This window comes from Nelumbo nucifera, chromosome 2, assembly GCF_055504915.1.
Source record: "Nelumbo nucifera cultivar China Antique chromosome 2, China Antique-T2T, whole genome shotgun sequence".
Taxonomy (NCBI): Eukaryota; Viridiplantae; Streptophyta; class Magnoliopsida; order Proteales; family Nelumbonaceae; genus Nelumbo; species Nelumbo nucifera.
In genome coordinates, this window is record NC_142650.1 from 1115767 (window position 1) to 1139824 (window position 24058).

At 39.8% G+C, this 24058-nt stretch overlaps 1 protein-coding gene across 1 annotated transcript in view; it reads left to right on the forward strand.

The window, feature by feature from the left end:
- Positions 1–24058, forward strand: part of LOC104594462 (RING-finger, DEAD-like helicase, PHD and SNF2 domain-containing protein) — a 128568-nt gene that overhangs the window by 43691 nt on the left and 60819 nt on the right. Inside the window, exons 10-13 of the mRNA XM_010254736.3 lie at positions 34–639; positions 13645–13811; positions 20051–20264; positions 20353–20559. Of these exons, the coding sequence (XP_010253038.1) occupies positions 34–639; positions 13645–13811; positions 20051–20264; positions 20353–20559 (1194 nt within the window). The remainder of the gene's footprint in view (positions 1–33; positions 640–13644; positions 13812–20050; positions 20265–20352; positions 20560–24058) is intronic.

Genomic DNA, 24058 nt, shown 5'->3' on the forward strand with positions numbered 1-24058 from the left:
TGTTCTATTTATATATTACGACCTTGCTTTCAGGTACTTGTGGGTAAGACCAAGACAGAAGGGGAGGAAGCTCTGAGGAAATCGGTTGTTGCATTAAATGGGCTGGCCGGAATAGCTATAATTGAAAAAGATCTCTTCCGAGCAGTATCACTGTACAGAGAAGCACTTTCTTTAGCTAAAGAACACTCAGATGATTTCCGCTTGGACCCTTTGCTGAATCTTCATATTCACCATAATCTTTCTGAAATCCTTCCACTAATCTCAAGTTCGGACAGGAGCCAATCAGTTGGTGGACAGAGCCTAGAAAACCCTGAAGAGATGGCCTCAAAATTGCATGAAATTGATGATTTTGAACAGTACTCTGCAAAAAGACAAATAATAAGCAAGGCTAGCACCTTGGATTCAACTGGGCATCTTGAACATGAAGAGGAACTACTTAATTTTAGTTCTAACCTGTCAGCAATTGATGTTGAAGGGGAGAAAGGTACGGAAAATGATGCTCAGTCCTATGTATCATCTAGATCCTTTAGTGATGGTTGTTTGAGAAAGACATGTGAAAATATTAAACAGAAGTACCTATCTGTGTTCATTTCCAAGCTATCCTTGGCCCAGCAAGAGTTTAAAAATTCATATATGGAGGTATGTTTCCTGTTTATTCTCACCTAGTAGTAAACAAATTGGTATATTTCCTTTCAGAGAATAATGTGCTGGAAAAACTGTTCTTTGCACGTTTCAGTAAATTTGGCATCTCATTTATAGTCCAAATAACTTGGGCTTGTTTAAATCCACAATTTAGCTTGCAAGTCTCGATCCTGACGAGTCATAAAAAGTTAGAAAACAAATAAAAAAGGGAAAATCTATGATGCGGAAAAGATATGATATGGGAAGAGTTTTGACCAATCAAAACCTACCCACCCATGAATTTTGATAAATAACACCTTATTCGCTATCGCGTTTATGATTCCAGTTTATTGGTCAGTTGCTTTTCAGACATCATATCTTTTCCATATCATAGTCGAACCCTTTTCCAGACACTTTATGAGTGAATTTCTGTATTTATCTTTCATTTTGAGTTTTATATGGGAAAATCCTAGTCCATCTCATGAGTTGAGTTTTGTAGACTTGTTTTTATTGATAACATTGTGGCTTTTTATTAATGAACAAAAGAATGAGTTATATACATATACAGCCAAGATAATCTTCAATTTAGGCTGGTATTTTTCCACCTATTCTAGGGGCCATTACTTGAGGTAATGGTAATATCTTGGGCTGGCAAGCATGAGAATGCAGGTTTGAGTCTGAGAGCAGCTGCTTTGTGCAAAAATGCCAAAGGTTAGGGCTGTATACAGTCTACCCCTCTCAAGACCCCAGATAGCTGGAATCAACATTGGGTAATGGCCTTTTATTGCCACCTAACCTAATTGTGTTCATTATGCTATATTTGACACCAAAACAATTGATTCCTGCTCGTCCCTAGTTTGGCCAATGTATTTGTTAGTGTCGAGTATGTAGGGGTATTTCTGTCTTTATACTTATGTTGAGGTTGCTGATCTGTAATATTATATTAGAACTAGTGTCCCTCACTTAAGTAAGGGCACATGTGTCTTTTTCATTATGTTAGTAATACAAAACATGTCTGGCCGAATGGGAGAGGTAATTTTTTGTCTCATTCGAACCAGACTTTTCTTCTCTCCTTTCCTCCTCTTTTCTCTCTCTCTTTCTTTCTTCTTTCTTCTTCTCTCTTCTTGGCTGTTACCAGACTAACAGAACTCAAGGGCAGGCCGAATCATAATATGGTATCAGAGCACAACTAAGCAACTCGGATCTGCCCAGATTTCTGTTTTCTGCGCACTCAGTCAAGGGTTTTCTCTTGATTTCTCTGCCATCGATTGGAGATAAGGGAAAGGGCTGAAAAGGAGTGGTCGCCCTCTTCCCTTGGAGGTCTCTATGCCTCCAACTGTGCTGTTCATGGTCGGTTGCTGTGGTTTCTAAGAAGCCCTCCCCTAATCGATGAAGAGAAGAGGGCTGATTCGTGTGGTGCAGTGGATGTTTTGTGTGGTCTGATTTCTTTTTGTGTGGTTTGTTTTTCGGGTGATGAGGTAAGAGATTTCTAGGCATATTTTTGTTATGAATCAAATAGGAAGTATGTTTCAGATCGTATGGTGGGATTTCAAACTGTAGTGTGCTAGGGTTTATGCTGCTTTCTAGTGTGATTCGAAGGGGGAGTGGTCCTCATATAGTGTGGTGAGATTTCAGGTAGTCGTGGGGTAGGGTTTGTGGTGTAAAGAGTGCAATCTTCAGCAATAACAAGTGTTGAAACCAGTGTGATCAGTGTCATCAAGTAGTGTGCAGTGTACCGAATTCAGTAATAACAAAATTCAGCAATGGGAGATAGCAGTGGTAGCAAATCTAATGTCATGATACCTACTGACTACCTGAATGTTAAAATGACCTCCATTAAACTGAATGGAGAGAATTATGTACCTTGGGCTAAATCTGTAGAAGTTTTTCTGAAGGCAAAGAAGACGGTGAAACACATAAGGGAGGAGAAACCCTCCATTGATTCTCATGAGTATGATGACTGGGAACAAGAGGATGCACAGATTATCACGTGGTTATGGAACAGTATGGAACCCAAGATTAGTATAAATTTCATGTTTCTTGACACTGCCAAAGATGTCTGGGACCATGCTAAGAAGTTGTATTCTGGCCAAGACAATACAACCAGAGTATATCAGCTGTATCAGGAATACTGTAATCTGCAACAGGGCAATCGGAGTCTTGAGGAGTACTATGCTAGTATGAGAAACATTCATAATGCCAAAGATGTCTGGGACCATGCTAAGAAGTTGTATTCTGGCCAAGACAATACAACCAGAGTATATCAGCTGTATCAGGAATACTGTAATCTGCAAGAGGGCAATTGGAGTCTTGAGGAGTACTATGCTAGTATGAGAAACATTCGTAATGAGTTGAATGTTTATCACCCCCTCACTTCTGATGTCAAAATTCAGCAACAACAGAGAGAACAACTTGATGTGACTCGGTTTTTGGTGTGGCTGCTGGGACTCGATTTTTCGTTCCGATAATGGCCATGAATAATTCTCTTCATATTTCAAGAATACTTGGACCAACATGGCATTATATATCAGACCTCATGTACCTACACCCCACAACAAAATGGGGTGGCTGAGAGAAAGAATCGTCATCTTTGGGAAACAGCTCGGTCCCCCATGCATCACATGAATGTTCCCAAACCCTTTTGGAGTGACGCGGTGCTTACTTCTTGCTTCTTGATAAATCGGATGCCCACATGTACCGGCTGCTACTCCTCTAGCTCCATCAACGTCGACAGATCCGACAGTTGTCTCCACACCAGCCCCAAACCCAGTATCTGATCTTGATCTTCCCATTGCCTTGCGGAAAGGTAAACGCACTTGTACCCTTCATCCTATTTCTAATTATGTTTCACTCACTCACTTTTCCGCTTCCCATCGCCAGTTTATCTCTTTGTTATCCTCAGTTGTTGTCCGTAAGGATGTTCAGGAAGCCCTTGCCTCTCCAGGGTGGTGCCGTGCAATGGAAGAACTCTCAGCTCTAACTCATAATCATACTTGGGACCTCACCACTCTTCCTCCTGGGAAGCTGGCTGTCGGTTGTAAGTGGGTTTATACTGTTAAGTATTTACCTGATGGTAGTGTAGAGCACTTGAAAGCTAGATTGGTTGCAAAAGGGTACTCCCAAACCTATGGTATTGACTACACAGAGAGCTCCCCAATTTGCTAAGATAGGTTCGGTTCGTGTTGTGATCTCTCTTGCTGCTATGTATGATTGGCCCCTCTATCAGCTTGATATCAAGAATGCTTTCTTGCATGGTGATTTGCTCGAGGAGGTCTATATGGAGCAACCACCGGGGTTTGTTGCTCAGGGGGAGGATGGTAAGGTATGCAGACTAAAGAAGGCTACTTATGGGCTTAAACAGTCTCCTCGAGCATGGTTTGGTAGGTTTAGTGAGGTGGTAAAGAAGTTTGGTATGAAACGGTGCCAAGTTGATCATTCAGTCTTTAGTCATGACTCTCAGGCAGGAAAAATCCTATTGGTGGTGTATGTAGATGATATTGTTATTACCGGGGATGATAAAACGAGCATTGACAGGTTGAAGACTTTTCTACAAGAACATTTTCAAACAAAGGACTTTGGTAAATTGAAATATTTCTTGGGGATAGAAGTAGCAAGGTCTAAGCATGGTATTAATTTGTGTCAGAGGAAATATGTGCTTGATTTGCTGGAGGAAACAGGTTTGTTAGGTGCTAAACCAGTTGAAACACCTATGAAAACAATTACTAAGTTGAGCAGTGATATGGGTGAAGTGTTTGAAGACCCTGGCAGATACAGGCGACTTGTAGGTAAACTGAACTACCTAACCTTTACTCGACCATATATTTCATTTGCGGTTAGTGTGGTAAGCCAGTTCATGCAGAAACCTCTGGTTCCTCATTGGGATGCGGTTCTATGAATTGTGAGGTATTTAAAAGGGGTTCCTGGTCATGGTTTGATATACAAAAGTGGTGGAAAACTTGAAATAGAAGGATATACTGATGCCGACTGGGCCAGTTCTATGTCTGATAGGAGGTCTACCACAGGCTATTGCACTTTTCTTGGGGGTAATCTGGTGACATGGAAAAGTAAGAAGCAGACAGTCGTGGCGAGAAGTAGTGTAGAGGCAGAATATAGAGATATGGCACATACTAGTGAATTAGTGTGGCTAAGGAGCCTTCTACAGGAGATAGGATACAATGTTAACACTCCAATGAAGCTCTACTGTGACAATCGGGCTGCAGTTCATATTTCTTCTAATCCAGTGTTTCATGAAAAAACCAAGCACATAGAGGTTGACTGTCACTTTGTGAGAGAGAAGGTGCTGAATGGAGTGATAGACACTGCATATGTTAACACAGGGAACCAGTGGGCAGAATTATTTACTAAAGGGTTGAGTTGGGGAAGAGTGAACTACATATGTAACAAGTTGGGATTATATGATATATACTCACCAGCTTGAGGGGGAGTGTTAGTGTCGAGTATGTAGGGGTATTTCTGTCTTTATACTTATGTTGAGGTTGTTGATCTGTAATATTATATTAGAACTAGTGTCCCTCACTTAAGTAAGGGCATATGTGTCTTTTCCATTATGTCAGTTATATAAAACATGTCTGGCCGAATGGGAGAGGTAATTTTTCTCTCATTCGAACCAGACTTTTCTTCTCTCCTTTCCTCTTTTCTCTCTCTCTTTCTTCTTTCTTCTTCTCTCTTCTTGGCTGTTATCAGACTAACAGAACTCAAGGGCAGGCCGATTCATAATAGTATCAGTCAAACCATATTCTGATCCATACACCCAATTGAAAGTTGTTTGCAGTTCCCTCGCTACATTTCTATTCTTTCCTGATGTCTCAATATTGCCACAGCCCCTTGCTTATTAATTATTATTATTGGCCAAAAAACATTTTTTTTATTATTCTTGATCAAACCCATTACTACTTTTAAATCCTCTTTAATCACTAAATTCCTTTAGTTTAATGATCTTCCCACTCTCAACCCATGTAGCACTGCTAGTAACTAAGCATGTTTTGAGTCTCCATGGCTAACCCAGAATTTAGTGGAACTTTATAGAGAACAATATTTCAACAGGATGTGGAAGATAATAGCAACTGAACCAATAAAAATGTGAAAGTCTAAAAAGTATGGGATTAAGACCTATATTTTATGAGCCTCAATCCTATCACTTTGCTTTTGGCTTGAAATTTCTATGTCAAAGCATCTTTAGTTTCTTTTTCTAATTTTCACAAACCATTTGGTCCTTCTCGTCTCTTCAAGACACTTATTTGCAATTAGTCTCTGGTCTACTATCTGTCTATCCTGAATAATAAGCCCCCTGGAACTGTGTGATTAGTGAGTGAAGTGCTTCCTTCAGCTTCAGTGATAGCACTTCAGTTCAGCTAAGATTTTGTAGAGGCTACCAACCATATAGGGGGATGCCTGGCATCACTGTTTATATATACATTCTTCATTCCTTTAAATAAAGCATCTGGTAATATTAAAAAAATCTCCAATTTCCTTGTTTTTGGTACTGTTACAGAGGCTGTTGAGTTATCTATCCAACAACCTAATATGAGTGTTAGATGGATACAACATATCTAGAGATTTGTAAAAGTATTGTACCTTGACATGGCATGCTACCATATGGCATGCTTGGTATACATGCGCACATTACATATTATAATGGTTTACTTTATTACAATGCATAATGTTAGACGGTATAACAAATTTTTAGAATTTTAATTGATTCTGTTTTATTAACTTGCACCTGAAGTAGAGTATCAAAAACTAGAACCAAAGCCTTCCTCCATTGTCTTCAAGCATCATGGCTGCAATTTCAGGTTGGACTCTCTCTGTCACACTAACTCACCAGCTTTCCAGCCTCTCTTCCAAGCATCATGGCTGCTTCTTGAAGAAATTTTGAGATCTGTTGCCAAAGCCCTTCTTTCCTGATATATTGTCTCGATTCTTATTGGTTCGGACAAACAGACTCAAACCCTACCCGATATATATAAATGTATAATATATATAACATTAAACTATATATAATTTAATATATATCTAAAATTTTAAATGTATAATATATTAAATAAATTAATATTATATATAATATTTTTAGTAGGTTTATTATAATCTGGTCCATCGGGTCAGACCTGATTGTCCCGAGAACTGGGGAGTTTGGTTTTGGGTCTAAAATTAAAGACCCTATCGGGTCCGGTCGGTTCTGGGTCCTTAATTTTTCAGATCTGCAGCTAAGATGTTTACAAAATTTTCCAATTTTGGTAGTTTGCATTTTTTAGGTGAAAATGCCTACTCAGAAAACTTTCAAGACTATCGAATCCTTACATTCATTCATCTAAGCCCTCCTATAAACTTCCATTAAAATTTCATGCCTAAACTTCATTTTTGATTTTTCTTTGTTTTCTATCCTTAGGGAGAATTCTGCAGTTTTCTAAATTCAAGCCAAGGAAGATCACATTTATCTAATAACCCCACAACCTACCTAAGCCTAGAAGTTCCTAACCCACATGTATGTATAATCAATTCTTTTTATTTGTTTATTTATGGGGTTATTTCCGATAAGGGCAACTTTTGGCCCCTAATATCAATACAAATAATTATTTTAATATAATCTCTAGAAAAGGTTAACTTTTTTGAAAAAAATACCAAAGCAGGGCAGATATACTGTTCACCTTCTTCCTTCTCTGAACGGTGAACAACGGCGGTAGATCTCTCCCACCTCATCTCTCTCTCTCTCTCTCTCTTTCTCTTTCCCTTCTTCTTCACCTGAGTGTGTAGGGTTTGCTGGCTTCCTGTCTACGGCGAGCCAAGTGTAACAGAATGAATAGGTTGTGGTTAGGGGGAGGGGGAGGGGGAGTAGGAGCGGGAGCCCGGGAGTACAAACAAACAACTTACCAGGTTTGTTGAAGAACATTTGCTACACCTGAGTGCACTGGGTTTGCTGGCTTCCCGTCCACGACGAGCTAAGTCTAATAGAACGAATAGGTTATTGTTAGAACTCAGTGCGTAGGGTTTGTTGCACCTGGGTGTGCTGGGTTTGCTGGCTTCCCGTCCATGGTGAGCTAAGTCTAACATAATGAATAGGTTGTGGTTAGAACTCAGTGCACAGGGTTTGCTGCACCTAAGGGAGGGAGGGAGGGATTTCTAATATTTTTGAAGATCTCACCATTCACCGTTCAGAGGAGGAAGAAGGTGAACAATATATTTGCCCTTCTTTGATATTTTTTTTTCAAAAAAGTTAACTTTTTCTAGATATTATATTAAAATAATTATTTTTGTTGATATTAAGGGCGAAAAGTTGCCCTTATCAACAATAATCCCTTTATTTATTTATTTTTTTTTGGGGGGGGGGGCGGGTTGGACGATGTTTTGGAGTGGAAAGATGGACTACTTATTAGTTGTTATAATGCTAATTTTGTTGAGGGAGGTTATTCTTCTGCTGAGTGGATGAGTTTAAGGGAGGTTCTATTTAGAACTCAGATGCAGAGAGGGAGGGAGGGAAATTGAGGCTCCGTTAGGTTTGTGGGATGGGGATGAGAAAAAGGGAATATTCCAAAAATATTCCTTTTTCTCTCATTTATTGAGGGAAATAGGGGGATGGGATGAGAAAAAAGTGGGACGCGAGAACCCAAAATTGTGTAATCGGGGTTGCACCAAAACAGTGCGACCCCTGTGGAAAAACTTGAGAAAACTCGAGTTTCTTCATCCTCATCCTCTGCCCTGCCTTTACTTTCTCCTTCCCTTTTGGTAACCACCGCCACCACCGCTGCTGGGTTTGCCCTTCTACCTTCTGCCGCCACCACCTTCACTTTGTCCTTCCCTTCTGGTAACCACTGCCACCACCGTTTACCTTCTGTCGCCGCCACCACTGCTGCTGGTAATCACCACCACCACCGTTGCTGGTAATCACCGCCACCACCATTGCTGGTAATCTCCTTTGCCCTTCTACCTATTGCCGCCACCACCGCTACTAGTAATCTCCTTCCCTTCTTCCTTCTGGTGCTCGTAGACATAGATCATAGAACCTAAATCTGAGTTCACAGACACAGATTGAAGATGTTTCTGCCATGGTAGAACCTAGATTGACGCAAACATAGATCGGAGGTTTTCTGCCATGGTAGAACTTAGATATGGGTTCGTAGACACGAGATTCCAGTTTCGCACGAGGGATTCTAGTTTCGCACGATCCTCACCAAGGCATTCACTAGCGATGAAGGGAAACCAAACAACGGATTGGTCTCTGCAGATTGAACCTCTGAGAACTCTGTTGATTGAACCTCTGAGAACTCTATTTTGTGATGGTAATTTTCCTACTATTTTCCCATATAAAACCAAACAATGGAAAGTTAAATTTTTACACTTTCCTATCCCATCCCGTCCCATCCTTTCCCATCCCACCCAAATCTTCCCACAAACCAAACGGAGCCTGAGTGAGCGAGGGAACAGTCAGTAGGGAAGAAATGGTTGACAAGAGCCATTACTCAATGTTGGTCCCAGTTATCTGGGAGTGGTGACTGGATATGGACATAACCTTAGGCATTTTTTTTTCACAAGGTGCTGCTTTCAGACTCACATGTAGACTACATTCTCATGCTTGTTAACCCAATATTTAACAATTTTTTTTTTTGATAGGTAGCCCAATATTTAACAATTGCACCAAGCAATGGCTTCTTTGGGAGGAAATGTTTGCAAGGCATCTGAAATTGTAGTATAGGAAGTGTGGATGACTGAACCACACTATTGATAGACTTGAACAAAAGGATTATGCAAGGAGGAAGGAGGGAACACCGGGGTCAGTAGGGACTAGGGAGTAGGAAGGATATACTTTAGCATAGGAAGGAGTGGACCTAAACCATTAAGCTAGAAGGAGGTAAGGTGTAAGTACATGAAATTAGACATTGCACCATCTGTGATGAGTGACCTACCACAAAGATACATGGGTATCTAGTGCATGAGTAATAACGACGTGACGAGATAGTAAGGCAGTAATGCCAAGTTCCTAGTGCAGTTGTTTCCCATGCTTGCTGTCCTGGCATCTCTCATCGCAGAGAGACTTCATAATAGTGCACTGTGTCACAACCTCCCATTGCATTTCCTCATATCTCATGTTGCAATAAAGACATTTGCGATGTGTTGTGGCGCCATGACCTCACATCCCAAGACCGTTGCAATCCAGTGTTGCAGTTTCGTTCCTCCCTGTCATAGTCCCATGACCTCGCTTCCATAGCTTTCAAGGCGCCAAGGCGAGGCTGGGCGTCAGGGGGGTGCCTTGTTGCTAACGCCTAGGCGATGGATTTTTTTATATAGAAAACATAGATCCTGGGGTAGTTTCCTAGGTACCATAGCCATGTTTCCTTAATAGTTATTCATAAGAAAAGTATAGAGTTCATGTTAAAGTATAGAAAATCAACATATTCATGAGAAGAAAAAAAGAAGGAAAAGAAAATTCAAAAAATATAGGGGCTGAACCCTTATTTTTGTTATAGGAAAAGAAGAAAAGAAAAAAGTAGTAGTAGTAGTAGTAGTCGTAGAAAATGTGTTGATTAGACAAAATTTTAAGTTGTTCCTTAGTTATTGGTTCAGGTTTTAAAGTCTTTGAGGGTTCAATACAGCATTTAGCAATGTTTGTATTTATCAAATCCTAACAAATAAGAAAATGATAAACCTCCACAACCTTGTCTTGCGATTATACTTTGGCTCCATGCCACTCATCGCAGTTATCACGATAGTCACTTAGACATTTTCTAGAGTGATGCATCCTGTGGTACATCCATCCAAAGTTCTAGAAGAGGGAAGTAGCTACACGTGCTCAAATGCAGACTCTAGGAAAGAGCGGGAACTCAAGTACTAGTATAACTGCATTGATACATGGCAAAACCCTAACTTGGCTAGGTACCCCAAATCCAACGAACTCATAAAAACTTTCCCAAAGTGGAAAAATTTTCCTCCTTTTCCCAAGGAAATTTCTATAAATAGGGGTCTCCGAGGATCCCCCACACGATCCTTCCTCAACCTCGTGTAAGCTCTACCAGTTTGGAATCTCAGCTCCCTTGCTCTCTCTCATTTTAAATCTTCTGAAGCCTCCGTCCACCATTTATTGTCTTTCATGTAGACCACCTTAGTGACTCCCACCACACTAGGCCATGGCAGAGGAAAAGGAGTCCTATAGAATGTGACTTTGTGAACTTGATGCTTTATGTCTTGGATTGGTTGCAGGAATTGTATGCTTACATTTGAGCCTGTTTTAGTGAGAGGTAACTTTAGCGCTTTAGAATCAGCAAACATATTATCATTATGGTGTGTGTGTGTGGTAGCAAGTTGTTTTTTGGGTTATGGCTTGCTTATTATCCTTGTCATTACTGTCTATATCTTGGTTATGGTGGCAAGTGAGAGTAAAGGCTCTTAGTTTTTGGTTGGGGTCTTTGGTCTTTGTTTTTTTGTATATATTTTCTTTATCTTAACTTCTTGTATATGGCTTGTAAACTTCGTTCTCCCATGAAAAAGGGAGATTTGCTAGATTGGTTGACCTATTTTTACCATGTGGAGGAATTTGATGTCTGATCTGAATTATCATTATGGTGGGTATGCGTGTGGAAGAGCATGACTTATGCTGTATTAGGAATTGCATTGTCCGGTGGCAAGTTGTTTTTTGGGTTATGGCTTGCTTATTATTTGGCATTATTGTCTATATCTTGTATATGGTGGTGAGAGAGTAAAGGATCTTAGCTTTTGGTTGGGGTCTTTGATCTTTGTGTTTGGTATATATTTTCTTAATCTTCACTTTCTTGTATATGGCTTGTAAATTTTCTTGTATATGGTTATGCGAAGCTAAATTTTGATGGAAGTAGTCAAGGCAACCAGGATCCTCTGCAATAGGAGGGGTGATAAGAGATAAAGGACATTATTGCTTTGTTTTCGGGTCTAGTGGGAGTGGGTGACTCCACTAGGGACAAATTGCTTGCTGTAATTCAAGGGGTACAAATTGCAAATGAATTGAATTTGGCAAACGTGGAGATTGAAGGGGATTCAGAGTTGGTGGTAGGTTGGCTGAATGAACCAGAGTCTGTAATATGGGTTTTTAGGAATGAGGTAAAGAGATTAAAATGGTTTTCTTGAAATATGAATTTGAGGATACAGTGGGTGAGGAGGTTGGTGAATGTAATGGAAGATGCTTTAATTAAGCAAGGGGTGAACAGAAATCAGTTGTACTGGGCTCAACAGCTCAATTGTAATATGTAATTTTACTGTTTTTTGGGAGAGGCAGCACCTCATGCCTAAGGGTTTCTTGTACTGCCTATATTTTTTAAATTAATATAAGTTTATTTTACTGATAAAAAATTCTTTGTTCTTCACTGAAAAGGGAGACTCATTAGATGGGCCAACATTTTTTTGCCATGTGTAGTCATTTCTCTCTGATCTGAACCATCCATCTGGTTGAGGACCCTCTAGGTTGGCTATGTATAATAGCCCAATATTTCAGGATTTTCTTTTAAAATGCCCCAAAATAATTGCTTATTTTGGCCATGTGGCAAAGGGTTTTGAGCTGAAGCTTTCCCCTTGAGTATAGGGCAGTGGGAGGAACATGTGGGGTCCATTTGGGCATTCAACCATATTGTGATGTGGAAATTTTCTTTCTTCATTTAAAGTCTTTTACTAAATGATCCGAGTAGCACACCTACCCCTGGTCTTCATATTTTTTTTATTTATATGTTTGTGTGGACCAGTCTTACTACAGGACTTACCTTTTTGAGAGAAGTAATAATTGTATTAGTTCTAAAAAAGTACAGGAGCCCATGTACACTGAGGATCTGTGCAGTGGGTTATGTACAACAGCATTATTGCCGCTAAATATGTGGAAAAAGATTAAGTGAAGTTTGAGTTGCAAGATATATGCCTAGCCAAACATGTGTATCTATAAGTTTGAGTTTAATCTCATTGGTGCTGCAACTTTTGTTCTAAAAGATGCAAGCGTTCTTCTCGCCTTGGATCATCTAGACAATTGCTAAAGGAAAAAGAAGCCACATAACACCTCTGGAAATTGATTCTAAAGTCTCTGGAAAGTGAAAAAAAAACATATCAAGAGCCACCACCCAAAACACATCTGAGACCTTACAGTGAATGAAAAGGTGGCTATGGGATTCAGCAATATCCTGGCGCAAAACACAGCTGGTATCTTCAATCACCGTGTCTCTCAACAAGAGCCTATCAATGATGAGACAGTTTTCTGGGTAGCAGTCCAAGCCAGGGAAAAGATTTTAGAAGGGGTGGAGGGCTACCGGATGATGAGATAGGAAAGGGGGCAGCTGCTGGAGGGTTCAGCTTGATGGAAAATGATCTGACTGATAACTGACCTACAGTACCCCAGGCCCATTATGTTCTATATTGGTCAGGTTTTTGTTTGAACCTTTTAAGTCTTTGCAAAAGCTCCATGAGAGGTCCAATTTCCTAATTGTTAGGGACCTCCTGAAAATGGGGTCTAAAATGTGGTGCTGTCAAGAGTGTGCAATCAAGAAGAGGGAGGGGAAACCTGTCTTCAGGGGATTATTTCCACACCATAGGTGAAATGAGAAGCTGACTCTCAAGCCATTTTCAATTTGATACTCGTTCCCTTGAGGGAATTGGGGATTATATTTAGAATTCCTTATTATAGGGCTTTTTAGAGTGAAATTGTACTTGATTCCAATTGCCATCTGAAGGGCGCCATGGAAATTGTATCTGTATAACTAACTACTAGTAATTAAATGAAATTCTATTTTCAACTTTCAATAGGCAATGCTTCTTCGTTCATTTGCATACAAAGATCAGTACATGCTTTTTCTGATTTACTTGCTCAAGATGAATATTTGGTAAGAATTTGTATTTGGGGTAAAAAGCAAAAAAAAAAAAAAGTCAAAGCTTCTTGTATCAAAAGAATATTTTAAATGCTAAAGTAATTTAGTTTTATTATCTATTATCTTATATTGTAATCCTGTATAGGTTTAGTTCTTGACATTTTCAGTTGATGTCTACAATTCTTTCATGTTTTTGAAGGTCTGTGAGGCACTCAGTGATAGAAAAAAACAACAAAACTTGTGGTGGTTAGAAGCCCTTCATTACATTGAGCAGAAAAAGGATTCCTCAAATGAGTTGATTAGAAAGATAAGAGAGGCTGTCTCTGGGACTTTAAACAGTTCCAAGGCATCAAGATTAGCCTCAAGGTTAGTTCCAATTCTTTTCATATTACATTGTACTTATTTTCATGAATATGATCATGTATTCTTTCTGTTTCTTTTGGAAAGAACTAAGTTTGATTTAACTGACTGAGGAAAGTATGCTGTATATCATGTGCATTAGTACTTCATTTACTGAATGGTCATGGAATAATAGATAACCTCATAATTCTCATTACACTTGTGTATATTCTATGCTTTTGCAAAAACGTAATATATTTATTATGATTCGACCTGCCCTTGAGTTCTGTTAGTCTGATAACAACCAAGAAGAGAGAAGAAGAAAGAAGAAAGAAAGAGAGAGAAAAGAGGAGGAAAGGAGAGAAGAAAAGTTTGGTTCGAATGAGAGAAAAATTACCTCTCTCATTCGGCCAGACATGTTTTATATTACTAACATAATGGAAAAGACACATATGCCCTTACTTAAGTGAGGGAAACTAGTTCTAATATAATATTACAGATCAACAACCTCAACATAAGTATAAAGACAGAAATACCCCTACATACTCGACACTAACACTCCCCCTCAAGCTGGCGAGTATATATCATATAATCCCAGCTTGTTTCATATGTAGTCCACTCTTCCCCGACTCAACCCTTTAGTAAATAAGTCTGCCCACTGGTTCCTTGTGTTAACATATGTAGTGTCTATCACTCCATTCAGCACCTTCTCTCTCACAAAGTGACAGTCAACCTCTATGTGCTTGGTTCTTTCATGAAACACCGGATTAGAAGAAATATGAACTGCAGCCTGATTGTCACAGTAGAGCTTCATTGGAGTGTTAACATTGTATCCTATCTCCTGTAGAAGGTTCCTTAGCCACACTAATTCACAAGTAGTATGTGCCATATCTCTATATTCTGCCTTTGCACTGCTTCTCGCCACGACTGTCTGCTTCTTATTTTTCCATGTCACCAGATTACCCCCAAGAAAAGTGCAATAACCTGTGGTAGACCTCCTATCAGACATAGAACTGGCCTAGTCAGCATCAATATATCCTTCTATTTCAAGTTTTCCACCACTTTTGTATATCAAACCATGACCAGGAGCCCCTTTTAAATACCTCACAATTCTTAGAACCACATCCCAATGAGGAACCAGAGGTTTCTGCATGAACTGACTTACCACACTAACCGCAAATGAAATATTTGGCCGAGTAATGGTTAGGTAGTTTAGTTTACCTACAAGTCGCCGGTATCTGCCAGGGTCTTCAAACACTTCACCCATATCACTGCTCAGCTTAGTATTTGTTTCCATAGGTGTTTCAGCTGGTTTAGCACCTAACAAACCTGTTTCCTCCAGCAAATCAAGCACATATTTCCTCTGACACAAATTAATACCATGCTTAGACCTTGCTACTTCTATCCCCAAGAAATATTTCAATTTACCAAAGTCCTTTGTTTGAAAATGTTCTTGTAGAAAAGTTTTCAACCTGTCAATGCCCATTTTATCATCCCCGGTAATAACAATATCATCTACATACACCACCAATAGGATTTTTCTTGCCCGAGAGTCATGATTGAAGACTGAATGATCAACTTGGCACTGTTTCATACCAAACTTCTTTACCACCTCACTAAACCTACCAAACCATGCTTGAGGAGACTGTTTAAGCCCATAAGTAGCCTTCTTTAGTCTGCATACCTTACCATCCTCCCCCTGAGCAACAAACCCTGGTGGTTGCTCCATATAGACCTCCTCGAGCAAATCACCATGCAAGAAAGCATTCTTGATATCAAGCTGATAGAGGGGCCAATCATATATAGCAGCAAGTGAGATCACAACACGAACCGAACCTATCTTAGCAATTGGGGAGAAGGTCTCTGTGTAGTCAATACCATAGGTTTGGGAGTACCCTTTTGCAACCAATCTAGCTTTCAGGCGCTCTACACTACCATCAGGTAAATACTTAACAGTATAAACCCACTTACAACCGACAACCTGCTTCCCAAGAGGAAGAGTGGTGAGGTCTCAAGTATGGTTATGAGTTAGAGATGAGAGTTCTTCTTCCATTGCTCGGCACCACCCTGGAGAGGCAAGGGCTTCCTGGACATCCTTAGGGACAACAACTGAGGAAAACAAAGAGATAAACTGGCGATGGGAAGCGAAAAGGTGAGTGAGTTAAACATAATTAGAAATTGGATGAAGGGTACAAGTGCATTTACCTTTCCGCAAGACAATGGGAAGATCAAGATCAGATACTGGGTTTGGGGCTGGTGTGGAGACAACTGCCGGATCTGTCGACGTTGATGGAGCTGGAGGAGTAGCAGTCGGTACATGTGGGCGATGTGTATACACTTGACGGATAGGTGGCCATTCAACAGGTGGTGGCACCGGAGGCAAGGACATGGTCACAGCTGGAACAAGGGGAACAAAATCTGCAACAGAATCTTCCGGGAATTGCCAAGGAAGATGCACTTAATGGATCGTGCATCTAACTTGTCCTTCCTGGGGCCCAGATTATGGACGAAGCAGACACACCCAAAAACCTGAGGAGAAAGAGGAAACGAAGACAAGGTGGGAAACAAGCTAGTGAATGGGGAATGGCCATCAAGGATAGACGTGGGCATCCGATTAATCGAGAAGCAAGAAGTAAGCATCGCGTCACTCCAAAAGGGTTTGGGAACATTCATGTGATGCATGGGGGACCGAGCTGTTTCCAAAAGATGACGATTCTTTCTCTCAGCCACCCCATTTTGTTGTGGGGTGTAGGTACATGAGGTCTGATATATAATGCCATGTTGGTCCAAGCAGACACACCCAAAAACCTGAGGAGAAAGAGGAAACGAAGACAAGGTGGGAAACAAGCTAGCGAATGGGGAATGACCATCAAGGATAGACGTGGGCCGATTAATCAAGAAGCAAGAAGTAAGCACCGCGTCACTCCAAAAGGGTTTGGGAACATTCATGTGATGCATGGGGGACCGAGCTGTTTCCAAAAGATGACGATTCTTTCTCTCAGCCACCCCATTTTGTTGTGGGGTGTAGGTACATGAGGTTTGATATATAATGCCATGTTGGTCCAAGTATTCTTGAAATGATGAAGAGATTTATTCACGGCCATTATCGGAACGAAAAATCGAGTCCCAGCAGCCACACCAAAAATCGAGTCACATCAAGTTGTTCTCTCTGTTGTTGCTGAATTTTGACATCAAAAGTGGGGGGGTGATAAACATTCAACTTATTACGAATGTTTCTCATACTAGCATAGTACTCCTCAAGACTCCGATTGCCCTATTGTAGATTAAAGTATTCCTGATACAGCTGATATACTCTGGTTGTATTGTCTTGGCCAGAATACAACTTCTTAGCATGGTCCCAGACATCTTTGGTAGTGTCAAGAAACATGAAATTTATACTAATCTTGGGTTCCATACTGTTCCATAACCACGTGATAATCTGTGCATCCTCTTGTTCCCAGTCATCATACTCATGAGAATCAGTGGAGGGTTTCTCCTCCCTTATGTGTTTCACCGTTTTCTTTGCCTTCAGAAAAACTTCTACAGATTTAGCCCAAGGTACATAATTCTCTCCATTCAGTTTAATGGAGGTCATTTTAACATTCAGGTAGTCAGTAGGTATCATGACATTAGATTTGCTACCACTACTATCTCCCATTGCTGAATTTTGTTATTACTGAATTCGACACACTGCACACTACTTGATCACACTGATCACACTGGTTTCAGCACTTGTTATTGCTGAAGATTGCACTCTTTACACCACAAACCCTACCCCACGACTACCTGAAATCTCACCACACTATATGAGGACCACTCCCCCTTCGAATCACACTAAAAAGAAGCATAAACCCTAGCTCACTACAGTCTGAAATCCCACCATACGATCTGAAGCATACTTCCTATTTGATTCATAACAAAAATATGCCTAGAAATCTCTTACCTCATCACCCGAAAAACAAACCACACAAAAAGAAATCAGACCACACAAGACACCCACTGCACCACACGAATCAGCCCTCTTCTCTTCATCGATTAGGGGAGGGCTTCTTAGAAACCACAGCAACCGACCATGAACAGCACAACTGGAGGCATAGAGACCTCCAAGGGAAGAGGGCGACCCCTCTTTTTCAGCCCTTTCCCTTATCTCCAATCGATAGCAGAGAAATCAAGAGAAAACCCTAGACTGAGTGCGCAGAAAACAGAAATCTGGGCAGATCCGAGTTGCTTAGTTGTGCTCTGATACCATATTATGATTCGGCCTGCCCTTGAGTTCTGTTAGTCTGATTACAGCCAAGAAGAGAGAAGAAGAAAGAAGAAAGAAAGAGAGAGAGAAAAGAGGAGGAAAGGAGAGAAGAAAAGTCTGGTTCGAATGAGAGAAAAATTACCTCTCCCATTTGGCCGGACATGTTTTATATTACTAACATAATGGAAAAGACACATGTGCCCTTACTTAAATGAGGGACACTAGTTCTAATATAATATTACAGATCAGCAACCTCAACGTAAGTATAAAGACAGAAGTACCCCTACATACTCGACACTAACAATATTGCAAGATTACTATAGAATTTTGTTGGCATCTAGTATGATTGAATGGAAATATTAACCTATTTGAAGCCAAATCATTGCCAATAGATTGCGACAATCATCCATCTGACAAATTCCTGATGTCCAGAATAACATTATTCTGTAATCCGAAAGAAACTTAATCACATGGTTTGAATGCCAATAAGGAAAGAAAGAAATAATTGCCATATAACAGAAAATAATCAAGCCAGTTGCTTGTGATTGCTCAAGCTCAATTAAGATGCAAGTGGTATTATACTATTTTTTGCTGGCCTAACAATGTCACTATCACACTCACTAAGTAAGTTTTATGGTTACAAGAATTATAAAGGACCCATCTTCTGAAAAAATGCAAAATACAAATTATTATTATCTCCATTGTGAACAGTAATAACCAAACACACTTATGTGTCTTACAAGTTACAAATAATAGAAAAATAGCAAAAACAGTGCATTGTACAATATAATATTCGTAAAATCATCTCTTTGTACCTTTGGGAGTAGATAACTAAGCTCTTAAAGAACTAAAAGGGACAATTTTATGTCTCCAACAGTTTTGTCTGACAGTAGTAAACATATTATTGGTCCTACATTTCTAAGATCCAGAGCACGTGATCGATATATCATAGGATAAAGAGCATCATTTTGGAAGAAAAAAACTTGAACATCTAATTCCAATTCCTAAATTTTAATAATTTCTTTTTTAAGGGACATAGACCAGATTCGCTGATATATGCCTGTGTTAGCTATTCAGAAATTTTCTTCTCAAGATTGGACAGATGGGCTCTTTATTTGGTATTGTTTCTTAATCTCTTTATATATTTTTATCAATATTATCTTTTCATACTTTATTTATTTTTTGATTGTTTTGAACTTTTGATGAACTTTGGCTTGGAGTCAAGGCAACCCCTCCCTTTTCAGTATTTGTTTGAGGCATCTCAAATAAAAATGGAATGCAGAAAATGGGGAATTAACTCTTTTTTTTTTTTTTCTTGTGTTATCCATTTTCTTTTGGGTGTGGATGGGGGGAGGCATTGGTTTTTAGGGCTGCTTGCCTTGCTACAAGCCTGCAACGATACCACTGTAAGGGCTTCTCGCCTACCAAAGTACCGTGGACTTTTGGGGCTTGCACTATAGTCTTTAAATTGTGCTCTAGAATCAGTGATTTGAAATTCTTAGCTGTATAGCCATGTCTGTTGCTATAACTGTTATTTCTATTTCCATCCAGTTAGTAATCTATGATACCCAGATATGTTACATGCCTAGCATACCAGTGTCATAAGTATTGGATATGATATCGGATACTGCATGGATACTTCTAGATGTATTCCGTGGCATTAAGACTTAAAATATGTAAAGTGGTTTATTTTAACAAACTATACTACAATAATATTTGCATGTGTCAGAAATTTAATTAAATGTGGCATGACATAAGTCTTGAGACATGACATATAGCTTCAAAAACTAGATAGAAACATATGATAGAAGCATATTACATGGGATAACTATACTCGTATCCGTGTTCAGAATTTTAGGAAATGGAGAGTTGGATTCCTGTTTCCAACATTAGTGTCTATGTCCGTGTCTGTGCCCATATCCATTTCTGGGCATCATAGGTAGTGATTCATGATTTCTTTTAAATGCAACTTAGTTTTGCTTGTAGTTGTGTTTATTTTTGCATTTGATTCTCATTGCAGGTTTCGAAGCATAGATGGATTAAAGTATCTAATCCAGGGTGGCCTGGACTCCTTGGAAACTTCTAGGCAAGCAGTACTTGAACGACTTTTAGAAGTTGACCAGACAATGGAAAGACCAAGAGATGAGGATATAGAACGAGTACGATACTGCCCAAAATGTGTCAATGGTGATGGTCCTCTATGTGTTCTCTGTGAACTGGACGAGTTATTTCAGGTCAACTAATTTGTTCTTAATCTTGATGTTTGACTGTTATAAGTGATGCTTGAATATTCTCTTTATGTTCCCATCATTCTTTCTTCAGGTATATGAGGCAAGGTTATTTCGTCTTACAAGGGGAGATGATGGAGGCATGATTGCATCTGCTGAGGAAGCAGTAGATTTGCAAAAGAAAATTTCTGCACGAAACCGATTCTATATGTCTTTGTCATGTCCGGATAAAAGTTCAGCTTCATCCAATGTTGGAAATGAAGAGGATAAAAGGAAGAGGGATGTCAGGGCAAAAGTAGTGGTAAGTTCCTGCCCTTACAGTCAAATGGTACTTTGAACTATAGATATTACTTCATCGAATTGTTTAAGCATTTAGTGATGAAATCTGAAGTACCACTTGGTTGGTTATGAGCAGTTTCCCAATGGTGTAAATTTAGCATTCTGATACCCGTTACTTGGTGGATTGAGTCTCACCATTCAGTGGATCCTTTTAAAGAGATAAAGTACACCAAGAAGTAAACCTGATTGGATGACTCTGATAATCTATTCTGTTGTGTTTCTTGTGAATGGTTCAAATAAGTTCAATAAAATTCCCATCTTTTATTCATTTCATTTTTATTTTACAAGCTTGGGTTAGCTTTTGGACAATATTTTTTATTGGTAATATTGTAAGCTTTATTGATTATGAATAGTAAAAGACTGCTACGTCATTCCAAATATTCTAATAAAATCACTTTTCCATTGATAAAAAAAAGTAAAAGAATGCTATGTAAAATGGTGATTGCCCCTCATATTAGGCTAGTCCCTACTACTTAATCTCTTGCATATTCTTTTATAAACAACATTAATTGGTTACCCGTAAAATAGATCTTCCCTGTTTAACTCTTCCTCTGCTAAAGAATTGACAATGCCGTTTGCTGATCTGTGCACCCAAATAAATGTAGTAACTGGTTCCATTGGTAGATGTTTAACTTCCCTCAATGTTTACTGGTGTTGTAGTGTTCCTTGTTTATCATTCTTCAGTTCAGTCAACCCACCAAAACCTTGGAATCCTCTATAGGGCCCAAAAAGTGAACTAGAGTTGTCTCATAGATCTAAGTAGACTTCCTATTCCTGAATTGCCAGGACTTGACTAAAAATGCCTGTGAGGAATGAGGTTGTGAAGTGAAGGATCTGAAAACATTTTTAGTCGTGATGGTTGTCATTTCTGCAATCATAAGAGGCAATTGTTTTCTATGGCTATACCAATCAAAAAAATAATTTTATGTGGTTATTAGTTAATTAGTTGTACTATTTACCAGGAGGGTGGGGAATAATGCAGGAAGAAAGAAATGTGGTGCATATCAGCATATGGGAAGAATTTTGAAGCTCTAAGGATAGAATTCTCAACCTTCCTACCATTGGTGACATAGGTTCTACGGAAGCTGAAGTGAGAACTGTCCTAGTGGGAACCCACATTGCAAGACATCTTAGATTACCCTTTTTAGCTATCGAAGGTGATTCAGCCAATGCAATCAGATGGAGCCGAAGAGTTGGTACTAGGTAGTGGACCCTGGAGAGTAGCATATCTTTTGAATGAAATGAGAGAATTAACAATTGGAAGAGCTTAGATTAGTTTTTTTTTTTTTTTGAGCCCCAAAATTTACTCCCGGTGGAGGGGTGGCCACCGAAATTTTATTAATATGAAGAAAAATGTGGAGGGGGGGACGTGAAACCTTACCCCTCACTCTATACAAAGGGAGCCTGGCTCATATAAACATTAAGCGCCCAGGCAACCTAAAATCAATGAATTCTCAAAAAAGGAAGACCTAAACCATCTGCTGTAATCAAGTGTTGTACATGGGAAGGAAGTGTATCTGTGCAATCATAAACAGTTTTCTGAGACTCTAAGCATTCAAGCTTCGCAAGAGCATCTGTCGGTTGGTTAGCCTCTTTGTAAATATGGACACAAAAGAATTCCAATCTATTCCTAAGCTCCTGAACCTGAGACAACCAAAACCAAAGTTTCCAAGGGGTTGTACAAGTACCATTGAGAATATCAATCAGAAGTTTGGAATCTGATTCCACCATTATCTTCTGTAGATTAAGAGCAACCGCCAGGTGTAAGCCATCTAGCAAAGCCATAGCCTCTGCGACTAAATTGGAGTCTGAACCATAGGTGTTAGAGAAAGCACTAATGAAACCATTTCTTCCATCTCTGATGATACCCCCTCCACCACATGGGCCAGGATTTCCTCTAGAAGCACCATCAACATTCAACCTGAAGTAACCCTCCAGAACTGGTAATAAATGCACCACCTTGATGTACCTATTCTTAATTGGGTGAATTCGCAACCCCAAACCCTGTAAAGAGAGTTGTTGAGTAAAACTCACTCTATGGGTGAGATGTAGAGGAGAGGATACCTCATGAATCCATCGCACAATTAACCAAATCACCATATTAGAGCATCTGAATTAATTTTCCATTTTGCGCCTGTTTCTTTCCTTCCAGATTTCCTAGACTGCAAAACAAGCAATCAACCCTATTGTAACAACCCATTGTTTTTTTTCCTGAGGAGAGGAGTTCCTTAATACTCTCATTACCCCTGAAGGGAAGCCCAAACAATCTACTAAAGAAAAGCCTAACTTTTCGAGCTAGATAGCCATGCACTAGCAAATGATTAACGTTCTCTTCTGAGTGATCACGACAGCAGATACATCTGGATACAAAAGGGATCCCCAATTCCTTTATATCAGAGTCCACCCCTACCTTACCCACCATAAGTTTCCAGACAAAGAGGCTTATCTTGGTGGGCACTAGAGCATTCCAAACTGCTTTGTACCAATCTACCGTAGGATGAGCATCCCTATAAAAGGACCAAGCTGTTTTAACAGAGAACTCTCCTTTCGTTTCAGGAAGCCAAACTATCTTGTCTTGGCTATTAGAGAGCTTCACTCCTGACCTCTGAATCTGTCGGAGAGCCTCATCCTCAAGAAACCCCCTAACCTGATCCAGACTCCAAATTCCTGCCTCATCAACAACATCACAAACTCTCAACTGCAAATTAAGACCATCTAGCTGAATGGCTTTCTCAATTAAAGGACATCCATGGTCCAATTATCCAACTAGAAGCTGATTTCGCCCCTTCCCACTAACCACCTCGAGAGAAGGACTAAATCACCTCTTAGTTCCATGTTCACCTTCCAGGTACGAGAAGTATAGCACGGAGGGATGGCTGTATAGAAATGACCACCCTTCAACACCTTGGCTTTGAAAAATTCTGCCCACAACGAATTTTGGAACAACACTCGCCACAAAGCTTTCAACCTGAGTGCTTTTTGGACATCATATAAGCTTTTAATGTGCAGCCCACCTTCAGAAAAAGGTCTCACAATTTTCCTCCAAGCTATCCAATGGTGATGACTACCTGTCTCTGAATTAGACCAAAGGAATCCTTTCATCAATTGATCTAGGTGTTTGATAACCTTCTTGGGGGTTGCAACTACCGACATCAAATATATTGGAATACTGCTCAACACATGTCTAAGTAAGACCAACTTACCTCCCGATGAAATCATTTTCCCTTTCCAGCCCGAAATTTTTGCTGCCACTTTCTGCACAATCTCATCAAATGCTTATGCTTTCACTCGGCCCTTACCAATGGGGATCCCAAGGTAGGTGAAGGGGAGAGACTTATGCACGTAGCCCATGACTGAAGTTATGATTTGGATTTCGCTGCGAGAGGCTTTTGTTGAATTGAAACAACAGCTCTTCGCCTTGTTCACCAATTGACCCGAACATTGCTCGTACCTTCGGATTA